Source organism: Bombina bombina, chromosome 6, assembly GCF_027579735.1.
Source record: "Bombina bombina isolate aBomBom1 chromosome 6, aBomBom1.pri, whole genome shotgun sequence".
NCBI classification, from domain to species: Eukaryota; Metazoa; Chordata; class Amphibia; order Anura; family Bombinatoridae; genus Bombina; species Bombina bombina.
In genome coordinates this window covers 775,254,005-775,277,748 of record NC_069504.1, presented here as the reverse complement: position 1 = coordinate 775,277,748, position 23,744 = coordinate 775,254,005, and the positions used below count along the sequence as shown (strand labels likewise).

General features: G+C 39.3%; 1 protein-coding gene across 1 annotated transcript in view; it reads left to right on the top strand.

Moving 5' to 3' along the window:
• FGFR1 (fibroblast growth factor receptor 1) overlaps window positions 1–19,246 on the top strand; it is a gene marked incomplete in the record, with an annotated part of 409,849 nt that extends 390,603 nt beyond the window's left edge. The window contains 2 exon segments of the mRNA XM_053718078.1: window positions 17,545–17,650; window positions 17,737–19,246. Coding sequence (XP_053574053.1) covers window positions 17,545–17,650; window positions 17,737–17,904 — 274 coding nt within the window.
• Window positions 19,247–23,744: the final 4,498 nt, after the last annotated feature.

Sequence of the window (23,744 nt, the reverse complement as noted above, 5' to 3'; positions counted from 1 at the left end):
AGCTTCAGGAGAACATGTCGTAGCTAAAACAGGCACTTCACACCAGCTTTGGTTAATATAAAAACATATTCCTCCACCTCTCCTTTTTCTTTCATATAGGTGGTAAGAGTCCACAATCCATTACTCCTGGGAATTGCTCTTCCCTACCACTAGAAGGGGGGCAAAGATTCCCAAACCTCAGAAACTCTAGAAAACCCCTCCCACTTCACTGACAACTAAATCTTGTCTTTGCCTTTGCCTCTGCTGGAGAGGGTTGATGAATGAAGATGTGCATTTGATTCTTCAGTGCGGGGGTTCTCAGGCTGAGTTGAGGCCCCTTTGCCATCAGAATACAGTGATTGTTGAAAGGATTTATTAGAAGAATTGTTTATAGCATTTATTTCACCTATTAGGATTTAGTCACAAATCTTTCCACTGATGTCGCAAGGACTTGTCCTATGCGTCCTTCTATTGGTTTGTCGTTATACTCCTATTCCAGATTTTCTGCTGTTCTGTTTCAGCACTGGTTTTGGCATTCTACTGATTTCCTCCAGTAACAGAGTGCCTAATGGTAAGTACTTATATTTTTAATTTGATATTTAGCAATCTATAAGCCTGTTAAGTTATTGTTATATATATTTATTATATATGTATATGACCTAGGGACAGTTATATATTTTTTTAGTATTTATAATTTTGCATAATGTTTTTGTCCGCATGCATTTTTGTAAGCTTAATCACTTTGCGCATGCGTTTATTTTTAAATGCATATTTTTTTTGCCGTACATTGTTTTTTGGCCTGCGTGTGATGGCGTACTCGTGGCACACTTTTTTACTTTATAAGATGCCGTTTTGGCATGCACCTCCTTTTTATGTACGCTATTTAAATAACCGTAATCTGTGTACTACCTCATCTCTGCTTTTATAAGTTTTGAATTTATCATTTTTTATGAGTTCTTTTCACAAAGGGTGTTTCCCTTTCTTTAAAGCTTTTTTTGCAATTGGGATATTACTTTAAGTGTTTTGTTTATAAGCTGAGGTTTTAAACTAAATTATGCAATACATGTATTAATTATTTTTTTGCAATATGGTTTGGATAAGGGTTTATCCACCAGTTCTTTTAAAGGGTCAGATTTATGTTCTTTCAGTTTTTCCCCTTGGACGATTGCTATTCTTTCAGATATTCATAGCTTTGTTCTAGCTTTGGCTAGAGTTCAGTATATTGTTAAACCAATTAGTCATTTCTTTCATGTAATTGGCAAGAATCCATGAGCTAGTGACGTATGGGATATACAATCCTACCAGGAGGGGCAAAGTTTCCCAAACATAAAAATGCCTATAAATACACCCCTCACCACACCCACAATTCAGTTTTACAAACTTTGCCTCCTATGGAGGTGGTGAAGTAAGTTTGTGCTAAGATTTCTACGTTGATATGCGCTTCTCAGCATTTTGAAGCCCGTTTTCCTCTGAGTACAGTGAATGTCAGTGGGATGTGAAGAGAGTATCACCTATTGAATGCAATGGTTTTCCTCACAGGGATCTATTTCATAGTTTCTCTGTTATCGGTCGTAGAGATTCATCTCCTACCTCCCTTATTCAGATCGACGATATACTCTCATATTCCATTACCTCTACTGATAACCGTTTCAGTACTGGTTTGGCTATCTGCTATATGTGGATGGGTGTCTTCTGGTAAGTATGTTTTCATTACTTAAGACACACTCAGCTATGGTTTGGCACTTTATGTATTTATATAAAGTTCTAAATATATGTATTGTACTTATATTTGCCATGATTCAGGTTTTCAGTATATTTCCTTTTGCAGACTGTCCGTTTCATATCTGGGAAATGCTTTTTTATGAAAAATGTATTTCTTACCTGGGGTATAGTCTCTTTTTCTAATTGACTGTCTTTTTAAATTTGCGGGCTGAATTAGGCTCGCGAGAGCGCAAAATGCCAGACTTTATTGCGTCATTCTTGGCGCGAGATTTTTTTGACGCAAAGTTACGTTCGTTGACGCAAATTTGTAATTTTCGGCGTCTTAGTTGACGCAGAGTCCTTTCACAAGGTTACATCATCTATGACGCGAGTGTGTCGTTTCTGGACGTTTTTGGCACCAAAATTTTTTTTTTCTCTTTGTTGTGCGTCATATTTGGCACCAAATACTTTCATTATTTAAGACCCCATTTCTATTTGTCTCCTGCCTTTTTTCTATGCTGTTTGCATTTTTTCCTATTTCTCAAACTGCCATATAAGGAAATTTTTATAATATTGCTTTATATGTTGTTGTTTTCTCTTACATTTGCAAGATGTCTTATTCTGATCATGTCTTAGAAATCACTGTTGGAACCCTGCGGCATGATAACAGTTCTACCAAAGCTAAGTGCATTTGTTGTAAACTTGTGGAGGTTATACCTCCAGCTGTGGTTTGTAATGGTTGTCATGATAAACTTTTACATGCAGAGAATGTATCCATCAGTAGTAGTTCATTACCTGTTGCTGTTCCCTCAACATCTAATGCACAAGATATACCTGTAAATTTAAAAGAATTTATTTCTGATTCTATTCAGAAGGCTTTGTCTGCCATTCCGCCTTCTAATAAACGTAAAAGGTCTTTTAAAACTTCTCATAAGGTTGATGAAATTTCAAATGACCAGCAACATACTGAATTATCCTCCTCTGGCGAGGATCTATCTGATTCAGAAGATCCTGCCTCAGATATTGACACTGACAAATCCTCTTATTTAAAATGGAGTATATTCGTTCTTTGTTAAAAGAAGTGTTGATTACATTAGATATGGAAAAAAATAGTCCTCTTGATATTAAAACTAGTAAATGTTTAAATTCTGTTTATAAACCTCATGTGGTTATTCCAGAGGTTTTTCCAGTTCCTGATGCTTTTTCTGATATGATTTCTAAAGAATGGAATAGGCCTGGTGGTACTTTTATTCCTTCTTCAAGGTTTAAAAAATTGTATCCTTTGCCAGCAGTTAGATTGGAGTTTTGGGAAAAGATCCCCAAAGTTGATGGGGCTATCTCTACTCTTGCTAAACGTAGTAGTAGTACTTCCTTTAAATATCCTTTAGATAGGAAACTTGAATCTTATCTAAGGAAAGCTTATTTATATTCAGGTCATCTTCTTAGGCCTGCAATTTCTTTGGCTGATGTTGCAGCTGCTTCAACTTTTTGGTTGGAAATTTTAGCGCAACAAGTATTAGATCATGATTTGTCTAGCATTGTTAAGTTGATTCAACATGCTAATAATGTCATTTGTGATGCCATTTTTGATATTATCAAAATTGATGTTAAATCTATGTCTTTGGCTATTTTAGCTAGAAGAGCTTTGTGGCTCAACTCTTGGAATGCTGATATGACTTCTAAGTCCAGATTGCTATCTCTTTCTTTCCAAGGTAATGAAATTATTGAATCCAACTGAGAACTAAATAATTTAACTATCACTTGGGGGAAGGGAGTTTTTTTGCCTCAGGATAAAAGACCCAAGGGTAAATCTAAAACGTCTAACCGTTTTCGTTCCTTTCGACAAAATAAGGAACAGAAATCTAATCCTTCCCCCAAGGAATCTGCTTCCAATTGGAAGCCTTATTCAAATTGGAATAAATTCAAGCCATTTAAGAGATCAAAACCAGCCCCCAAGTCCGCATGAAGGTGCGGCCCTCATTCCAGCTCAGCTGGTAGGAGGCAGATTAAACATTTTCAAAGATGTTTGGATCAATTCGGTCCAAAATCATTGGATTCAGAGTATTGTCTCTCTGGGGTACAGAATAGGATTCAGAGTAAGACCGCCTGTGAGAAGATTTTTTCTCTCACGCATTCCAGCAAACCCAGTAAAGGCTCAGGCTTTCCTGAAGTGTGTTTCAGACCTGGAGTTATCAGGGGTAATCATGCCAGTTCCGTTTCAGGAACAGGGTATGGGATTTTATTCAAATCTATTCATTGTCCCAAAGAAAGAAAATTCATTCAGACCAGTTTTGGATCTAAAGATTTTGAATCGATATGTAAGAATACCAACTTTCAAAATGGTGACTATAAGGACTATTCTACCTTTTGTTCAGCAAGGGCATTATATGTCCACAATAGACTTACAGGATGTATATCTTCATATTCCGATTCATCCAGATCACTATTCGTTCCTGTGATTCTCTTTTTCTAGACAAGCATTACCAATTTGTTGCTCTTCCTTTTGGCATAGTCGACAGCTCCAAGAATCTTTTCAAAGGCTCTAGGTGCCTTACTCTCTGTAATCAGGGGTAATGCTGTATTTCCTTATTTGGACGATATCTTGGTACTCGCTCAGTCTTTATGTTCTGCAGAATCTCACACAAATCAACTAGTGTTGTATCTTCGAAGACATGGTTGGAGGATCAATTTACCAAAAAGTTCTTTGATTCCTCAGACAAAGGTAACCTTTTTAGGTTTCCAGATAGATTCAGTGTCCATGACTTTGTCTCTAACAGACGAGAGACGTTTGAAATTGGTTGCAGCCTGTCGGAATCTTCAGTCTCAGTCATTCCCTTCAGTGGCTATGTGCATGGAAGTTTTAGGTCTCATGACTGCAGCATCGGGCGCGATCCCCTTTGCTAGTTTTCATATGAGACCTCTCCAGCTTTGTATGCTGAACCAATGGTGCAGGGATTATACAAGGATATCACAATTAATATCCTTAAATCCCAATGTTCAACTTTCTATGACTTGGTGGTTAGATCACCATCGTATAATTTTAGGGGCCTCTTTCGTTCGTCCAACCTGGACTGTGAACTCAACATATGCGAGTCTTTCAGGTTGGGGAGCTGTTTGGGGATCTCTGACAGCACAAGGGGTTTGGAAATCTCAAGAGGCGAGATTACCAATCAATATTTTGGAACTCCGTGCGATTTTCAGAGCCCTTCAGTCTTGGCCTCTGTTGACGAGAGAACCGTTAATTTGTTTTCAGACAGACAATATCTCAACTGTGGCATATGTCAATCATCAGGGTGGGACTCACAGTCCTCAAGCTATGAAAGAAGTATCTTGGATACTTGTTTGGGCGGAATCCAGCTTCCGTCTAATTTCTGCGGTTCATATCCCAGGTATAGACAATTGGGAAGTGGATTACCTCAGTCGTCAGACTTTGCATCCGGGAGAATGGTCTCTACACCCAGATGTGTTTTCTCAAATTGTTCAGATGTGGGGGCTTCCAGAAATAGATCTGATGGCATCTCATCTAAACAAAAAAACTTCCCAGGTACCTGTCCAGGTCCAGGGATCCTCAGGCGGAAGCAGTGGATGCATTGACACTTCCTTGGTGTTATCAACCTGCTTATATTTTCCTGCCTCTAGTTCTTCCAAGAGTGATCTCCAAAATCATCATGGAGCAATCGTTTGTGCTGCTGGTGGCTCCAGCATGGCCTCACAGGTTTTGGTATGCGGATCTTGTTCGGATGTCCAGTTGCCAACCTTGGCCACTTCCATTAAGGCCAGACCTATCTCATGCTCCCTTTTTCCATCAGGATCTCAAATCATTAAATTTGAAGGTATGGAAATTTGTCATAGAGGTTTCTCTGACTCAGTGATTAATACTATGTTGCAGGCTCGTAAATCTGTTTCTCGAAAGATTTATTATAGAGTTTGGAAGACTTACATTTCATGGTATTCTTCTCATAAATTCTTTTGGCATTCTTTTAGAATTCCTAGAATTTTACAGTTTCTTTAGGATGGTTTGGAAAAGGGTTTGTCTGCAAGTTCCTTGAAAGGACAAATCTCTGCTCTTTCTGTTTTATTTCACAGAAAGATTGCTAAACTTCCTGATATTCATTGTTTTGTGCAGGCTTTAATTTGTATCAAGCCTGTCATTAAATCAATCTCTCCTCCTTGGAGTCTTAATTTGGTTTTAAAGGCTTTACAGGCTCCTCCGTTTGAGCCTATGCATTCTTTGGACATTAAACTACTTTCTTGGAAAGTGTTGTTTCTTTTGGCCATCTCTGCTGCTAGAAGAGTTTCTGAATTATCGCTCTCTCTTGTGAATCTCCTTTTCTGATTTTTCATCAGGATAAGGCAGTTTTGCGGACTTCATTTAAATTCCTACCTAAGGTTGTAAATTCTAACAACTTTAATAGAGAAATTGTTGTCCCTTCTTTGTGTCCTAATCCTAAGAATTCTTTGGAAAGATCTTTACATTTTTTGGATGTGGTGAGCGCTTTGAAATATTATGTTGAAGCTACTAAAGATTTCAGGAAGACTTCTAGTCTATTTGTTATCTTTTCTAGTTCCAGGAAAAGTCAGAAGGCTTCTGCCGTTTCCTTGGCCTCGTGGTTAAAACTTTTGATTCATCAAGCCTATTTGGAGTCGGGGTCAAGCCCCGCCTCAGAGAATTACAGCTCATTCTACTAGATCAGTTTCCACTTCCTGGGCTTTTAAGAATGAAGCTTCAGTTGATCAGACTTGCAAAGCTGCTACTTGGTCTTCTTTGCATACATTTACTAAATTCTACCATTATGATGTATTTGCTAATTCGGAGGCAGTTTTTGGTAGAAAAGTTCTTCAGGCAGTGGTTTCAGTTTGATTTTTCTGCTTTTGATTTAAGTTTTTTTCCTCACATTTATAAGAATTAACTTATATTTTGGGTTGTGGATTATTTTTTTCAGCGGAAATGGCTGTTTTTATTTTTATCCCTCCCTCTCTAGTGACTCTTGCGTGGAGTTCCACATCTTGGTATTGCTATCCCATACATCACTAGCTCATGAACTCTTGCTAACTACATGAAAGAAAACATAATTTATGTAAGAACTGACCTGATAAATTAAAGGGACAGTCTACCATAGAATTTTTATTCTTTTAAAAGATAGATAATCCCTTTATTACCCAGTCCCTAATTTTGCATAACCAACCAGTTATATTAATATACTTTTTACCTCTGTGATTACCTTGTATCTAGGAACTGTCTTCCAGCTCCTTGATCACATGACGGTGACTGTTTATTATCTATTGTCTTGCATTTAGCATTGTATTGTGCTAAATCTTAAATAACCCCCTGTGCCTGAACACAGTGTTATCTATATGGCCCACGTGTACTTTCTGTCTTTGTGTTGAAAAGAGATTTAAAAAGCCTGTGATAAGAGGCAGCTCTCAAAGGCTTAGAACTTTACATATGAGTCTACCTAGGTTTAGTTTTAACTAAGAATACCAAGAGAAAAAAGCAAATTTGATGATAAAAGTAAATTGGAAAGTTGATTAAAATTAAGTCCTATCTGAATAATGAAAGTTTAATTTATACTAGACTGTCCCTTTAATTTCTTTCATATTGGCAAGAGTCAATGAGGCCCACCCCCTTTTTTATGGTGGTTATACAATTATTTCCAAATTCCTTTGTTGATGCTATTTGTTTGCCTTGATTCTTTTCCTACATTTTTGGCTTTGCTATACATCAGACTGAGTTGTCAGTAAGGTGGGAGGGGTTTTATAGAGTTTCTGGAGTTTGGGAATCTTTGCCTTTTCCTAGTGGTGGGGAAGTAATGGATCATGGACTCTCACCACCATGAAAGAAATTAATTTATCAGGTAAGCATAAATTATGTTTCTCTTGTAAGGTGTATCCAGTCCACGGATCATCCATTACTTGTGGGATATTCTCCTTCCCAACAGGAAGTTGCAAGAGGATCACCCACAGCAGAGCTGCTATATAGCTCCTCCCCTAACTGCCATATTCAGTCATTCTCTTGCAACTCTCGACAAGCATGGGGATAGTAAGAGAGAAGTGGTGAAAAGTAGTTATTTTTTTCTTCAATCAAAAGTTTGTTACGGATCCAGATCCAGGGATCCTAAGGCGACGCTGATAGATGCTCTAGCAGCACCTTGGTCTTTCAACCTAGCTTATGTGTTTCCACCGTTTCCTCTGCTCCCTCGTCTGATTGCCAAAATCAAGCAGGAGAGAGCATCAGTGATCTTGATAGCGCCTGCGTGGCCACGCAGGACTTGGTATGCAGATCTGGTGGACATGTCATCCTTTCCACCATGGACTCTGCCGCTGAGACAGGACCTTCTACTTCAAGGTCCTTTCAACTATCCAAATCTCATTTCTCTGAGACTGACTGTCTGGAGATTGAACGCTTGATTTTATCAAAGCGTGGCTTCTCCGAGTCAGTCATTGATACCTTAATTCAGGCATGAAAGCCTGTCACCAGGAAAATCTATCATAAGATATGGCGCAAATATCTTTATTGGTGTGAATCCAAGGGTTACTCATGGAGTAAGGTCAGGATTCCCAAGATATTATCTTTTCTCCAAGAAGGATTGGAAAAAGGATTGTCAGCTAGTTCCTTTAAAGGACAGATTTCTGCTCTGTCTGTTCTTTTGCACAAGCGTCTGGCGGATGTTCCAGACGTTCAGGCATTTTGCCAGGCTTTAGTTAGAATCAAGCCTGTGTTTAAACCTGTTGCTCCGCCATGGAGTTTAAATTTGGTTCTTAAAGTTCTTCAAGGGGTTCCGTTTCAACCTCCTTATTCCATAGATATCAAACTTTTATCTTGGAAAGTTCTTTTTTTGGTAGCTATTTCAAGTATCTGCTTTTTTTGTTGTCTACTCTGGACAGAGGAGAGGCCAAAAGGCTTCGGCAACTTCTCTTTCGTTTTGGCTAAGAAGCATAATCCGCTTAGCTTATGAGACTGCTGGCCAGCAGCCTCCTGAAAGGATTGCAGCTCATTGTACTAGAGCTGTCGCTTCCACATGGGCCTTTAAAAATGAGGCTTCTGTTGAACAGATTTGCAAGACGGTGACTTGGTCTTCGCTTCATACCTTTTCTAAATTCTATAAATTTGATACTTTTGCTTCTTCGGAGGCTATTTTTGGGAGAAAGGTTTTACAGGCAGTGGTACCTTCCGTTTAAGTACCTTCCTTGGCCCTCCCTTCATCCATGTACTTTAGCTTTGGTATTGGTATCCCACAAGTAATGGATGATCCGTAGACTGGATACACCTTACAAGAGAAAACATAATTTATGCTTACCTGATAAATTTATTTCTCTTGTGGTGTATCCAGTCCACGGCGCGCCCTGTCATTTTAAGGCAGGTATTTTTTAACTTTAAACTACAGTCACCACTGCACCCTATGGTTTCTCCTTTCTTTGCTTGTCTTCGGTCGAATGACTGGATATGGCAGTTAGGGGAGGAGCTATATAGCAGCTCTGCTGTGGGTGATCCTCTTGCAACTTCCTGTTGGGAAGGAGAATATCCCACAAGTAATGGATGATCCGTGGACTGGATACACCACAAGAGAAATAAATTTATCAGGTAAGCATAAAATATGTTTTTTTTGCCAAAGAAAAGGATCACAATCTGCTTGGAGAGACGCATTCAGCCAAGTTTCTGTAAAGCAAAACACAGATGCTGAAGAGAAATCCCAGTTGATCAAATAAGCATTTGCAATTCAGTCATTTTACTTAGTGATTGTACATTGGAGAGAAATACAATACGAACTCCCCGCCTCCAAACCCCTGGTAGAGAGCCGCCACGTCTCCTTCATACTTTCTGCTCCCTAGTCTCGTTACCACTAGAGGAAAATGTATTATTTTTTTTAATTTCCTCAGGGATAAGTTGTAAATCATTAATACGTTACTTGGGGAAAATTCTCTGTCTGGTTAAAAGTGATGTGAGTCGTGCTACCACGTACAAGGTTTCCAATAAAACTAACACATGAGACGCCAAAACACTGGCTGTCCCTCTGGGCATATTTGCATGTATTGTTTTGCTTCTCATTGAAGGGATAGTAAGGTCCATGGCAGCATTTAAATGTTAAATAGAAGCACTTTTGCAATGTTCTTCCATTAGACAAATGCTTCTAGTAAAAGTTATTACTGTTATTTAGCAGCATACACACATATGATATGATATGTGTGACTAGAGCATCAAGATACAAACATCGTGCCTGCATCAGTGAAGCTTTAAAGGGACATGAAACTCAAAACTGTGCTTTCATGATTCATACAGCGAATACAATTTTAAACAACTTTCCAATTTAAAGGAACAGTCTAGTCCAAAATAAACTTTCATGATTCAGATAGATAATGTAATTTTAAACAATTTTTCCATTTACTTTTATCACCAATTTAGCTTTGTTCTCTTGGTATTCTTAGTTGAAAGCTAAACTTAGGAGCTTTATATGCAAATTTCAAAGCCCTTGGAGGCCGCCTCTTCTCTCAGGGCATTTTGACAGTTTTTCACCAAGTAGAGGGTGTTAGTTCATGTGTTTCACATAGATAACACTGTGCTCATGCACGTGGAGTTCTAGTCAGCCAGCTCTGATTGGCTAAAATGGATGTCTGTCAAAAGAACTGAAACAAGGGGGCAGTTTGCAGAGGCTTAGATACAAGGTAATCACAGAGGTAAAAAGTGTATTTTATATAACTGTTGGTTATTCAAAACTAGGGAATGGGTAATAAAGGTATTATCTATATTTTTAAACAATACAAATTCTGGTGTAGACTGTCCCTTCAAGGCTTATACTTTTTTTTTTTTTTTCTTGTTCTTTTATTGAAGGAGCAGAATTGCACTACTGGCTTCCAAGCTTTGAACCTACCTATCATCAAATAAATTATCAGATTTAAATTCTGTCCATAAGTCCTAAATTAGTATTTCTCCAACATTGGTGTGTCCGGTCCACGGCGTCATCCATTACTTGTGGGAATATTCTCTTCCCCAACAGGAAATGGCAAAGAGCACAGCATAAGCTGCCCATATAGCCCCTCCTCGGGCTCCGCCCCCCAGTCATTCTCTTTGCCGCTCTGAACAATTAGCATCTCCACGGAGATGGTGAAGAGTATGTGGTGTTTAGTTGTAGTTTTTTCTTCTTCTATCAAGAGTTTGTTATTTTAAAATAGTGCCGGTTTGTACTATTTACTCTAAAACAGAAAAGGATGAAGAGTTCTGTTTAAAAGAAGAGTATGATTTTAGCAGCAGTAACTAAAATCAATTGCTGTTCCCACGCAGGACTGTTGAGCCCAGAGAACTTCAGTTGGGGGGAACAGTTTGCAGACTTTTCTGCTCAAGGTATGACTAGTCCAATTTCTAACAAGACTGTGTAATGCTAGAAGACTGTCATTTTCCCTCTTTGGGATCGGTAAGCCATTTTCTTAGACTCTTAACAGAATGAAAGGCTTATTATGGGCTCTTGTGGGCTAAATCGATTGATTTATTTAAGTATTTTATGAGGTTTGAAGTGATTTTCAAAACTTTTAGCGTGTGGGAACGTTTTTAGGCACCAGGCATTAGTTTAGACACCTTCCCAGTCAGGAAGGGCCTTTCACTATTGTAGACAGAGCCTCATTTTCGCGCCATAATTGCGCAGTTTCTTTTGGATGCAGTGCATGCAGCTTCATGTGAGAGGGTCTGGTGGTCGTTGAAAACGTTCCTGGAAGGCTTATTTGGGTATCGTATAACCCCCAAGGACAGGTGAAGTCGCAGCAAACGCTGTGGCTGGGACTGTAGTGGAGTTACAATTGCAAATTGATAAAACAGCTCCAGTTTCCTTATTTAAGGGGTTACAAGCTTGAAAATTGGGGTGCAATACTTTTAAAGCATTAAGACACTAGGGTGAAAATTTGGTAAAGATTGGATATTTGCTTCATAGTTTTTCACACATTCAGAAATAGTGTGCTCTGTTTAACATTTAAAGAGACAGTAACGGTTTTGCTTATAAACAGTTTTTTTGCATTATTACCCTGTATAAGCCTGTCTAACATGTCTGTACCTTCAGATAGAACGAGGCCAAGGTGGTCCCCCCTTCAAATGTATGTGATAATTGTGCCATGGCGTCCAGACAAAGTAAGGACAGTACTGTCACATTTAATAAGGTTGCCCAAGATGATTCTTCAAATGATGGTAGTGGGGATAGTTCTTCATCCTCTCCTTCTGTGTCAATACCAGTTTTGCCCGCGCAGGCGACCCCTAGTACATCTAGCGCACCAATGCTTGTTACTATGCAACAATTAACGGCAGTGATGGATAATTCCATAGCTAATATTTTATCCAAAATGCCAGCATTTCAAAGAAAGCGTGATTGCTCAGTTTTGAATACAGTAGAGCAAGAGTGCGCTGACGATAATTTATCTGTCATTCCCTCACACCAGTCAGAAGTGGCAGTGAGGGAGGGTTTGTCGGAGGGAGAACTTTCTGATTCAGGAAGAATTTCTCAACAGGCAGAACCTGATGTTGTGATGTTTAAATTTAAGTTAGAGCATCTCCGCGCCTTACTTAAGGAGGTACTAACTACGCTGGATGATTGTGACTCTTTGGTCATTCCAGAAAAATTGTGCAAGATGGACAAATTCCTAGAGGTCCCGGTGCACCCTGATGCCTTTCCGATACCTAAAAGGGTGGCGGACATAGTGACTAAGGAGTGGGAGAAGCCAGGCATACCTTTTTGTCCCACCTCCTATATTTAAGAAATTGTTCCCTATGGTCGACCCAAGGAAGGACACATGGCAAACAGTCCCTAAGGTTGAGGGGGCAGTTTCCACGCTAGCCAAACGCACGACTATTCCCATTGAGGACAATTGTGCTTTCAAGATCCTATGGATAAAAAATTGGAGGGTTTGCTTAAAAAGATTTTTGTTCAGCAAGGTTACCTCCTCCAACCAATTTCGTGCATTATTCCTGTCACCACGGCGGCGTGTTTCTGGTTCGATGAACTAGAAAAGTCGCTCAATAAGGAGACTCCATATGAGGAAGTCATGGACAGAATTCACGCACTTAAGTTAGCTAATTCCTTTATTTTAGATGCCGCTTTGCAATTAGCAAGATTAGCGGCGAAAAACTCAGGGTTTGCAATTGTGGCGCGCAGAGTCTTGGTTGGCGGATGTATCTTCCAAGACAAAATTGCTTAATATCCCTTTCAAAGGTAAGACCCTTTTTGGGCCAGAATTGAAAGAAATTATTTCAGACATCACTGGGGGGGAAGGGCCATGCCCTCCCACAGGATAGGCCTTTCAAGGCTAAGAATAAGTCCAATTTTCGTTCCTTTCGTAATTTCAGGAACGGACCGGCTTCTAACTCTGCAGCCTCTAGACAAGAGGGTAACGCTTCCCAGGCTAAGCCAGCTTGAAAACCAATGCAAGGCTGGAACAAGGGTAAACAGGCCAAGAAGCCTACTGCTGCTACCAAGACAGCATGAAGGGGTAGCCCCCGATCCGGGACCGGATCTAGTAGGGGGCAGACTCTCTCTCTTTGCTCAGGCTTGGGCAAGAGATGTTCCGGATCCCTGGGCACTAGAAATTGTCTCTCAGGGTTATCTTCTAGAATTCAAGGAACTTCCTCCAAGGGGGAGGTTCCACATGTCTCGCTTATCTTCAGACCAAATAAAGAGACAGGCATTCTTACATTGTGTAGAAGACCTGGTAAAGATGAGTGATACACCCAGTTCCAACAGTGGAACAAGGTCAGGGGTTTTACTCAAACCTGTTTGTAGTTCCCAAAAAAGAGGGAACTTTCAGGCCAATTCTGGGTTTAAAAATTCTAAACAAGTTTCTCAGAGTTCCATCGTTCAAAATGGAAACCATTCTAACAATTTTACCTACAATCCAGGAGGGTCAATATATGACTACTGTGGATTTAAAGGATGCGTACCTACATATTCCTATCCACAAAGATCATCATCAGTTCCTAAGGTTCGCCTTTCTGGACAAACATTACCAGTTTGTGGCTCTCCCGTTCGGTTTAGCCACTGCTCCCAGAATTTTCACAAAGGTGCTAGGGTCCCTTCTGGCGGTTCTAAGACCGAGGGGCATTGCAGTAGCACCTTATCTAGACGACATTCTAATTCAAGCGTCGTCTCTTTCCAAGGCAAAGGCTCATACAGACATTGTTCTAGCCTTTCTCAGATCTCACGGGTGGAAGGTGAACGTAGAAAAGAGTTCCCTGTCTCCGTCAACAAGAGTTCCCTTTTTTGGAACAATAATAGATTCTTTAGAAATGAAGATCTTCCTGACAGAAGTCAGAAAGTCAAAGCTTCTAAACGCTTGTCAAGTTCTTCACTCTATTCTGCAGCCTTCCATAGCTCAGTGCATGGAAGTAGTAGGATTGATGGTTGCAGCAATGGACATAGTTCCTTTTGCTCAAATTCATCTAAGACCATTACAACTGTGCATGCTCAATCAGTGGAATGAGGACTATGCAGACTTGTCTCCACAGATTCAAGTAGACCAGGTAACCAGAGACTCACTCCGTTGGTGGTTGACTCAGGATCACCTGTCGCAGGGGATGAGTTTCCGCAGACCAGAGTGGGTCATTGTCACGACCGACGCCAGTCTACTAGGCTGGGGCGCGGTCTGGGATTCCCTGAAAGCTCAGGGTCTATGGTCTCGGGAAGAGTCTCTTCTTCCGATAAACATTCTGGAACTGAGAGCGATATTCAATGCTCTCCGGGCTTGGCCTCAGCTAGCGAAGGCCGGATTCATAAGATTCCAGTCGGAAAACATGACGACTGTAGCTTACATCAACCATCAGGGGGGAACAAAGAGTTCCTTGGCGATGAGAGAGGTATCAAAGATCATCAAATGGGCGGAGAATCACTCCTGCCATCTATCTGCAATTCACATCCCAGGAGTAGACAACTGGGAGGCAGATTATCTGAGTCGTCAGACTTTCCATCCAGGGGAGTGGGAACTTCACTCTGAGGTCTTTGCCCAGTTAACCCAATTATGGGGCATTCCAGACATGGATCTGATGGCGTCTCGTCAGAACTTCAAGGTTCCTTGCTACGGGTCCAGATCCAGGGATCCCAAGGCGACTCTAGTGGATGCATTAGTGGCGCCTTGGTCGTTCAACCTAGCTTATGTGTTCCCACCGTTTCCTCTCCTTCCCAGGCTCGTAGCCAGGGTCAAACAGGAGAAGGCCTTGGTGATTCTGATAGCTCCTGCGTGGCCACGCAGGACTTGGTATGCAGATCTGGTGAATATGTCATCGGCTCCACCATGGAAGCTACCTTTGAGACAGGATCTTCTAGTACAAGGTCCATTCGAACATCCAAATCTAGTTTCTCTGCAGCTGACTGCTTGGAAATTGAACGCTTGATTTTATCTAAGCGTGGGTTTTCAAATTAAGTGATAGATACTCTGGTTCAAGCCAGAAAACCTGTGACTAGAAAGATTTACCATAAAATATGGAAAAAATATATCTGTTGGTGTGAATCCAAGGGATTCTCCTGGAGTAAGATTAAAATTCCTAAGATTCTTCCTTTCTCCAAGAGGGTTTGGATAAAGGGTTGTCAGCGAGTTCTCTAAAAGGACAGATTTCTGCTTTATCTGTTTTGTTACACAAACGACTGGCAGCTGTGCCAGATGTACAAGCTTTTGTACAGGCTTTGGTCAGAATCAAACCTGTTTACAGACCCATGACTCCTCCTTGGAGTCTAAATTTAGTTCTTTCAGTTCTTCAAGGGGTTCCGTTTGAACCTTTACACTCCATAGATATCAAGTTACTATCTTGGAAAGTCCTGTTTTTGGTTGCTATTTCTTCTGCTAGAAGAGTTTCTGAATTATCTGCTTTGCAGTTTGATCCACCTTATCTGGTGTTCCATTCAGATAAGGTTGTTTTGCGTACTAAACCTGGTTTTCTTCCAAAAGTAGTTTCTAACAAGAATATTAACCAGGAAATAGTTGTTCCTTCTCTGTGTCCGAATCCAGTTTCAAAGAAGGAACGTTAGTTACACAATTTAGATGTGGTCCCCGCTTTAAAGTTCTATTTAGATGCAACAAAGGATTTCAGACAAACCTCATCTTTGTTTGTCGTTTACTCTGGTAAGAGGAGAGGACAAAAAGCTACTGCTACCTCTCTTTCTTTCTGGCTGAAAAGCATCATCCGATTGGCTTATGAGACTGCCGGACGGCAGCCTCCTGAACGAATCACAGCTCACTCTACTAGGGCTGTGGCTTCCACTTGGGCCTTCAAGAACGAGGCTTCTGTTGATCAGATATGTAAGGCAGCAACTTGGTCTTCTCTGCACACTTTTGCCAAATTCTACAAATTTGATACTTATGCTTATTCGGAGGCTATTTTTGGGAGAAAGGTTTTGCAAGCCGTGGTGCCTTCTGTTTAGGTAACCTGATTGGCTCCCTCCCTTCATCCGTGTCCTAAAGCTTTGGTATTGGTTCCCACAAGTAATGGATGACGCCGTGGACCGGACACACCAATGTTGGAGAAAACAGAATTTATGCTTACCTGATAAATTACTTTCTCCAACGGTGTGTCCGGTCCACGGCCCGCCCTGTTTTTTTAATCAGGTTTGAAAAAATGTCTTTCTCTATACACTACAGTCACCACGGCACCCTATAGTTTCTCCTTTTTTCTCCTAACCGTCGGTCGAATGACTGGGGGGCGGAGCCCGAGGAGGGGCTATATGGGCAGCTTTTGCTGTGCTCTTTGCCATTTCCTGTTGGGGAAGAGAATATTCCCACAAGTAATGGATGACGCTGTGGACCGGACACACCGTTGGAGAAAGTAATTTATCAGGTAAGCATAAATTCTGTTTTATATCAACAAGATATATTTAGGGACAGATTACAAGTGGAGCTGTGTTTAACGCTTGCGTGCTAACTCTGCTAAAAGTAAGCTTTTTGCGTGCATCGGGTAGCACTCATATTACAAGTTGAAAGTAAAACGTTTTCACTCACCCGCTTACTTGATGCGCGCAAAAATCCAAACTTGGGATATTGCGCAGGTTAATGTATTCCCCCATCAAAGTCAATGGAGCAAATATGGTTGGTAAAAAAACACATGAGTAACTGAGAATTAGCATTTTGGAAACAAGTCTAAAGCAGGCTATACCAACTAACCTTACTCCAATTTATTTGGAAGTTAACTATGCCCACAACCAAGTTATCACTGCCAATTAAATTCCTATTATTCTTTATAATTTTGTAATTTTATTTTGTGTGTTTTAAGTGGTAGTATCCCCTCCTGTGATGAAGAGAAAATATGTTTTGTGTAGTCAACAATTAAAGGGACAGTATACACTTATTTTCATGTAACTGCATGTAATAGACACTACTATAAAGAATAAGATGCACAGATACTGATATAAAAATCCAGTATAAAACTGTTTAAAAACTTACTTAGAAGCTGTCAGTTTGGCTCTGTTGAAAAGGCAGCTGGAAAAGCCCACTGCAAGTGGCAAATAAGACACTCCCCCCTCCCCCTTCTTTTGCATATGAAAAGACCCTTTACACAAACGGGAGCAAGCTGGAGAAGGTAGCTGACGGTATTCACATAAAACTTTGGGGCTTGGTTAGGAGTCTGAAAATCAGAGCAATGTTATGTAAAAATAAGCAAAACTATACATTTATTTAAAAAAAAAAACTTTATGGGCTATATAAATAGATCATCTACAAAACATTTATGCAAAGAAAAAATGAGTGTATAATGTCCCTTTAAGTATGAAATGCAGATTTCCAAAGGAAATCTATGCTGTGAGAAAAAAATAAGCTGTTCTTGGTTTAAGTTCTAAGACCTCTAAAATGTTTAAGGTTAGTCATCCTACAGCCATACATTTTTCTTCTAAATAGTATGTATTACTCTTTCAGGTACATGATGATGAGGGACTGCTGGCATGCAATTCCTTCGCAGAGACCAACCTTTATACAGCTAGTTGAGGATCTTGACCGCAATGTGGCTTTGAGCTCTAACCAGGTAAAATCTATTCCAGTATTCAATATAAATATATATATATATATAATTAATTTTCTCCATGGTAACAATTTTTATTATCTTTTTAGGAGTACCTTGATCTTTCTATACCTCTGGGACAGTATTCTCCATGTTTTCCAGACACAAGGAGTTCAACTTGTTCTTCAGGGGAGGACTCTGTTTTCTCCCATGATCCCCTACCAGATGAACCCTGCCTTCCCAAATACAATAATGGTGGACTTAAAAAGCACATTTAAATTTGGTGGACTTGGAAAAACATTTTTTCAATAATAACAAAATTGTCATTTTTGCAAACAAGAAAAGAACTTTTATTTAGCACATTCCAAAAATGTGAGTGTTCGGTATCCCAGCAACGTGTTTTACTTATTCTATTATAACGTGAGCCTTAATCTTCAAACTTTATAGGATCTCATTTTTAGGTGTCTTTGAGGGGACCCAATCATTAACTTTGGTCTATGTTAAGGCCAGTGCAGTTATTTATGTTAAATGAGAGAGAACAACAATTTTAACATTTTGAGAATTCCGTAAGACACTTGAGACCATTGTATTGGAATGTGATCATGATCTTAAGTTTAGAATTTATTTATACATATATTCTTTATACATACCTCATTGAAAATGAATAAGACCTTAACCGTTCTCTCCATTTTGACAGTACCTCAACACCCTTGTTGAGAAGATTCCCCGTCATTCATGGATCTTGCTTTGGTACTGTTCAAGTAAAACATGTCATTTTTTTGCTAGCTCTTTGAGCACTTATTATCACTCCACATTAACATTTCAAAGATCTATGTATTTCTTTGAAAATGTAATTATACTTCTTTTTTCTTCAAAGAGGTCTCCGCGCAATTTTCTTTCTTCCCTGAAAAACACAGGTGCCTGAATTGAAGGATGGATACAGACAACTTTAAAAGCTATGGCCAGAAATCTGCAAAAGTATTATACCTATGCTATGTATTTTTTTTTTTTTTTTTTTTTTTTTTTTTTAATTCAAATAGAAAACAAATTATTTCATATATCTTTGAACTCGCTCTATAGTTCATAAGAGTTTTGCTGCTTAAAGTTTGCCTTTCTGCGTCTGGCAGTAGATCTGATAAATAGTATTCATGGAAGTTAAAGCATGTAGCTAAGACAGAAATAGTGTTTTAAAAATAAGGTACGTTCTAAATTGTTTAAAAAGTATAGCGTGTTTATTGGTTTTAAACCTCAGACTTAAAAATAAAGATGAGCAGCAGATTCTTTTGCTTTTCTTTCTGTATATAGGTAGAAAATGTATAAATACAAATTATAAATTTAATTTTTTTATGAAAAAAAAGTATGAACTGTATACCAATCGACAGGAAAGTGGCTGGTAGAGGTCAGTTGCTATAAACAAAGAAATCATATTTTGCTACATTTTTTTGTTTTGTATTGTTTTTTTGTTTTTCCTATTTACATTACATGTCTCAAAAAGGGATATTTACTAATATTAATTTTATACAGTGCCTTTTCATTTGGCAATCTATAGCACCTATAAAATGTATTTGGCTTTGTTTTAATCTTTTGTTCTTGTGTTACAGGATAAAACATTTGAATACACTTCCATTTTGAATCTTGTATTTCTTTAAGAACTTTTTCACTTTTCGTGAAACACATGAAAAATTAAAGAAAAAAAATGTACATTTTAAAATTTCTTTAATGTGTGCAATTTGGTATATTTTTTTTTGTATTTACAAGCAAGTAAAGCATCAAAATACTGGATTTTTAATTTACCTTGATTAGATTAAAGGGACACTAAACCTGAAATGTTTCTTTCATGATTAAGATAGAGAATACAATTTTAATCAACATTCCAATTTACTTCTAGCATCTAATTTGCTTCATTCTTTAGATATCCTCTGTTGAAGAAATAGCAATGCACATGGGTGACCCGAGGCATCTATGTGCATCCACCAATCAGCAGCTACTGAGTCTATCTCGATATGCTTTTTAGCAAAGGATATCAAAATAATGAAGCAAATTAGATAATATAAGTCAATTAGAAAGTTTGTTTAAAATGACGTGCTCTTTCTAAATCATGAAATAAAAAATTGGGTTTCTTCCCCCATTGTGTTATACTTAAATTCAGTCCATAGAGCTGGAAAACTTGCCAGGTTGAGCGTCTTTGGTTTAGGAGTTTGATTATTTAAAGCGACAGTAAAGACTTTGTGATTTTATTAGTTATGCATGCTTTCCAATATACTTCCAATATTTATTTTGCCCCCTTTTTCATGTAATTTAGGTCTGAAAATATTTTTTCATTTTCAGAACTTGAAATACATCTTGCTGACTTCTCAAGACTATAGGGAGGAGAACGACCTGATAAATCGAGCCCTTAGACTTTTGCTGATATTTTATTTTTTTTGCAACAAAACAGAACTGTTTTACGAGGTGTTTACTGTCACTTTAATTTAGATTACATTACAAGAACGTTTCATTCAAATGTGGGCTTAAATTAAAGGGGCAGTAAGTATAATTTGGAAACTGGGTTCTCCCTAACCAATCACTACCCAATGAGGTAGGAACTAGCATGGTGGGGTACGTGGGTTATAGTGCAGACACACATTGCTATTTTTCTGGTTAAAATTACAAGATTATGTAGTTTTGCAGTAAATAAACATAAATCAGATGTGGAAAATCTTATGAATACATTTACCACCACTTCTCTGCTTAGTCAGAGAAATTTATATTGTAAGGTCAGGCTTGTAAATTTTTATCATGCACTTCTCATTCCTCAGATTTTAAACACCTACAATTTCAGTTTTAAAGGTGGCAAATTAATGAAGTATTTATAATCTGAATATTGCAAAAGTATTTTACTACACATTATTGAATATTCTGTATTGTACTCTGTTTCTTTGTCTCTTAAGTATTCTTCAATAAGAGCCACACATAAGCCACCTTTTATTGCTTTTTGCAACCATTATTTTGCTGGTCATGGTCAGTAACATTTATAATCCACTCTAAGTTAAAGGGACAGTATACTATACAGTTGTTTTTCCCTTATTGTGTTTCCAATTACTTTTTTTACCAGCTGCAGAGTATAAAATGTATGAGATTTGCTTATTTGTGTGTATGAATTAGCTGATTTTGTGTTTTGAAGCCACAACCTAATAAAATGGGTTGAGCTTGTAATTATAATCAGATCTCATTACTTTATCACACTGTGTAAATATACATGCTTCTTTATCTTATATCTGTCAATAAACCAATCACCAATACTTGGAGAGAACAATGGAAAATTAACATTTTATTACCGTATCTCTTCTATAACCCACTGGGAGTGTCATTTCTTCTACTGGCTGACACAGGCCAAAAACTTTCAGGATGGGCGGAGATACCACATTCAAATGCCACTATAAGGGTAATGGAAATACTTGTAAACAATTTAATACACTCCAGCAGGTAAAATGGATCATTGGGAACAAATAAAAGGGGAGACATTTTTTGTGTAAACTGTCCCTTTAAATAAGATTAGAGAAGCTATGGGAAAGATGGGGCAGCGTTAGAACTGGAATGGTGGCTATTGGTAGAAATTCATATACAGTGTTAATATCAATACTAGTATTTCTTTCCTAAGATATGGAGAGTTCACAATGTCATCAATTACTAGTAGGAATATCACTCCTGGCCAGCAGGAGGCAAAGAGCACCACAGCAAATCTGTTAAGTGTCACTCCCCTACCCATAATCCCCAGTCATTCTCTTTGCCTCTGTCAATGGAGGAGGTGAAGTTATGGTGTCAGAAGAAATCTGGAATTTTTTTTTGCTACAGGCAAGATTGCCTTCCAAAGATAGGGGGAGAGTTCACAGCTTCATTCCTTACTGTTGCAAAAAATAGAACACCTGGCCACCAAGTGGAGGCAAAGACACCCCAACCAAAGGCTTAAATATCCCTCCTACTTCCTCATTACCCCAGTCATTCTTTGCCTTTTGTCACGTTAGGAGGTGGCAGAGAAGTGGCAGAAGATTCAGAAAATCCTGAAAAAGGGTATCTGCCCTTCGAGATAGGACTGGAGTTTTAAGTAGTCATATCAACCTCTCAGTGAGAGTATTGATGAAAGTTAGTCTGGAGATGCAGGGAAAGTGTTTCTGCAACATCATCCAGACTACTGCTAACAGCTCCAAAGGAATCAGTGTTAACAAGTTTCACTGCCTGCTTTCTCTTACTCAAATCTAAGACTGTCACACTTGAGGCTGTGTTCTTTTCCACAGCATGGATCCTGGAGGTAAGATTGTTTCAATTTTTACCCTAAATGCTATAACAGGGTCACAGTGTCCTTTATAGGATTCAGGGTTAATATCCTCTGAAGGGGGTTTATTGAACAGTTGGGGTTAATTAATCAGTGAATTAATTATTTACATGCTGCTTTGTGTTATTTTTTTCCTGGGTTTATAGACTGTGTTTTTGGCTGGAACAAGCAGGTTTCACTTTTAAGTTTCACTTTCGTTTTTGAAAGTGTTGCACAGCTCCTATTACTTGCTGTACATGTAATAACAAGGGAAGTACTGTCTTGCACTCCATGTGACCGGTAGTGATCTATGTTAATTTCCTCCATTCTGTCTGACTTGAACCTGAGGAGAGCGTTTCCTCTGTTAACTGTCTGGGTCTAGGAGGTGGTGAGTGCCCCAGCCATTGGGAGTATAAAGGTGCAGTTTTCTATAATTGTGTTGTCCTGTGGGTATAACCTGAGCTATGGAGGACTCTGACATGTTAGAAGGTACTCCTTCTGTACTAAATCATACCTGTTTATATTGTGAGTAGGCCGTGGTTTTCCTGCCCACTCAATTATGTTCCACATGCCTTAACACCGTTATAAAGTCTAAGAAGGGAGACAAGCCTGCTAAGGCTCTTAGTCCCTCTGAGCCGTCTACCTCTCGGGACGCTGCGTCCTGTGAGATTACTACCCTTGCTACATTATCCACTCCAAATGCAGTTCCCTGTAGCACATCTAATCCTCCATCCGGAGGGGGCCTTCTTCCTGCGGACTTTGCCGTGGCAGTGTTTGCGGCCCTCAGTGCAATATCTTACTCTAACAAAATCAAGGGAAAGGTTAAACAGAGCTCTCCTGACCCAGAGTCATCTATCGGATTTAGCTATTATGTCCCAGTTATCTGATGATGAGTTAACCTCTGTAGCTTCAGAGGGTGAACTTTCTGGGTAGGAGTCCTTAGCGTCTAAGCCTCCTGCCGGTTCTGTCTACGTTAGAGGTTCCAGAGGCTGCGATGCCTGAAGAACCTATGATACATAAATTAGACCATTTACGAAGACATGAAAGTTCCTTTGACTTTTCCTGTGCCAGTTAAGATGGCAAACATTATTAAGAATGGGAAAGAATTGGTTCTTCCTTTTCCCCCTAGTCTACTTTTAAAAAGTTCCCGGTCCCGGACTCTCAACTGGATTTGTGGGGCTATCTCTACACTTGCTAAACGTACTACTATACCTCTTGAGGATAGTTCTTCGTCCAGAGAGCCGATGGATAAGAAAATGGAAATCTTTCTGAGAAAGATGTTTCAACATACAGGATTTTTGTTTCAACTGACGGCTGCAGTTGCCAGAGAGAGGCTACCTACTGGATCATGTAGGGGACAGACTGTCTCTTTTTTTCAGATGCCTGGTTCAAGGACGTACAGGATCCGTGGGTCTTGGAGGTGGTATCTCAAGGATACAAGATAGGCTTCAAAACTCATCCACCAAGGGGCAGATTCCTTCTCTCAAATCTGTTTACCAGACCAGAAAAGGGGGATGCCTTTCTAGGGTGCGTTCAGGATCTATCCTCCTTAGGAGTTGTCTCGGTGCCTATCGAAGAAAGAGGTTTGGGGTTTTATTCAAACTTTTTCATGGTCCCAAAGGAGGGAGGGAACTTTCCACCCAATTCTGGACCTAAAGTGCTTAAACAAATTTCTGTGTTCCTTCCTTCAAGATGGATGCAATAAGGTCCATCCTTCCTTTAATTCAGGAAGGCCAGTTTATGACCACTATAGATCTGAAGGATGCTTACATTCAAGTTCCAATCCACAGGGAACACTTTCAGTTCCTGAGGTTTGCATTCCTGGAC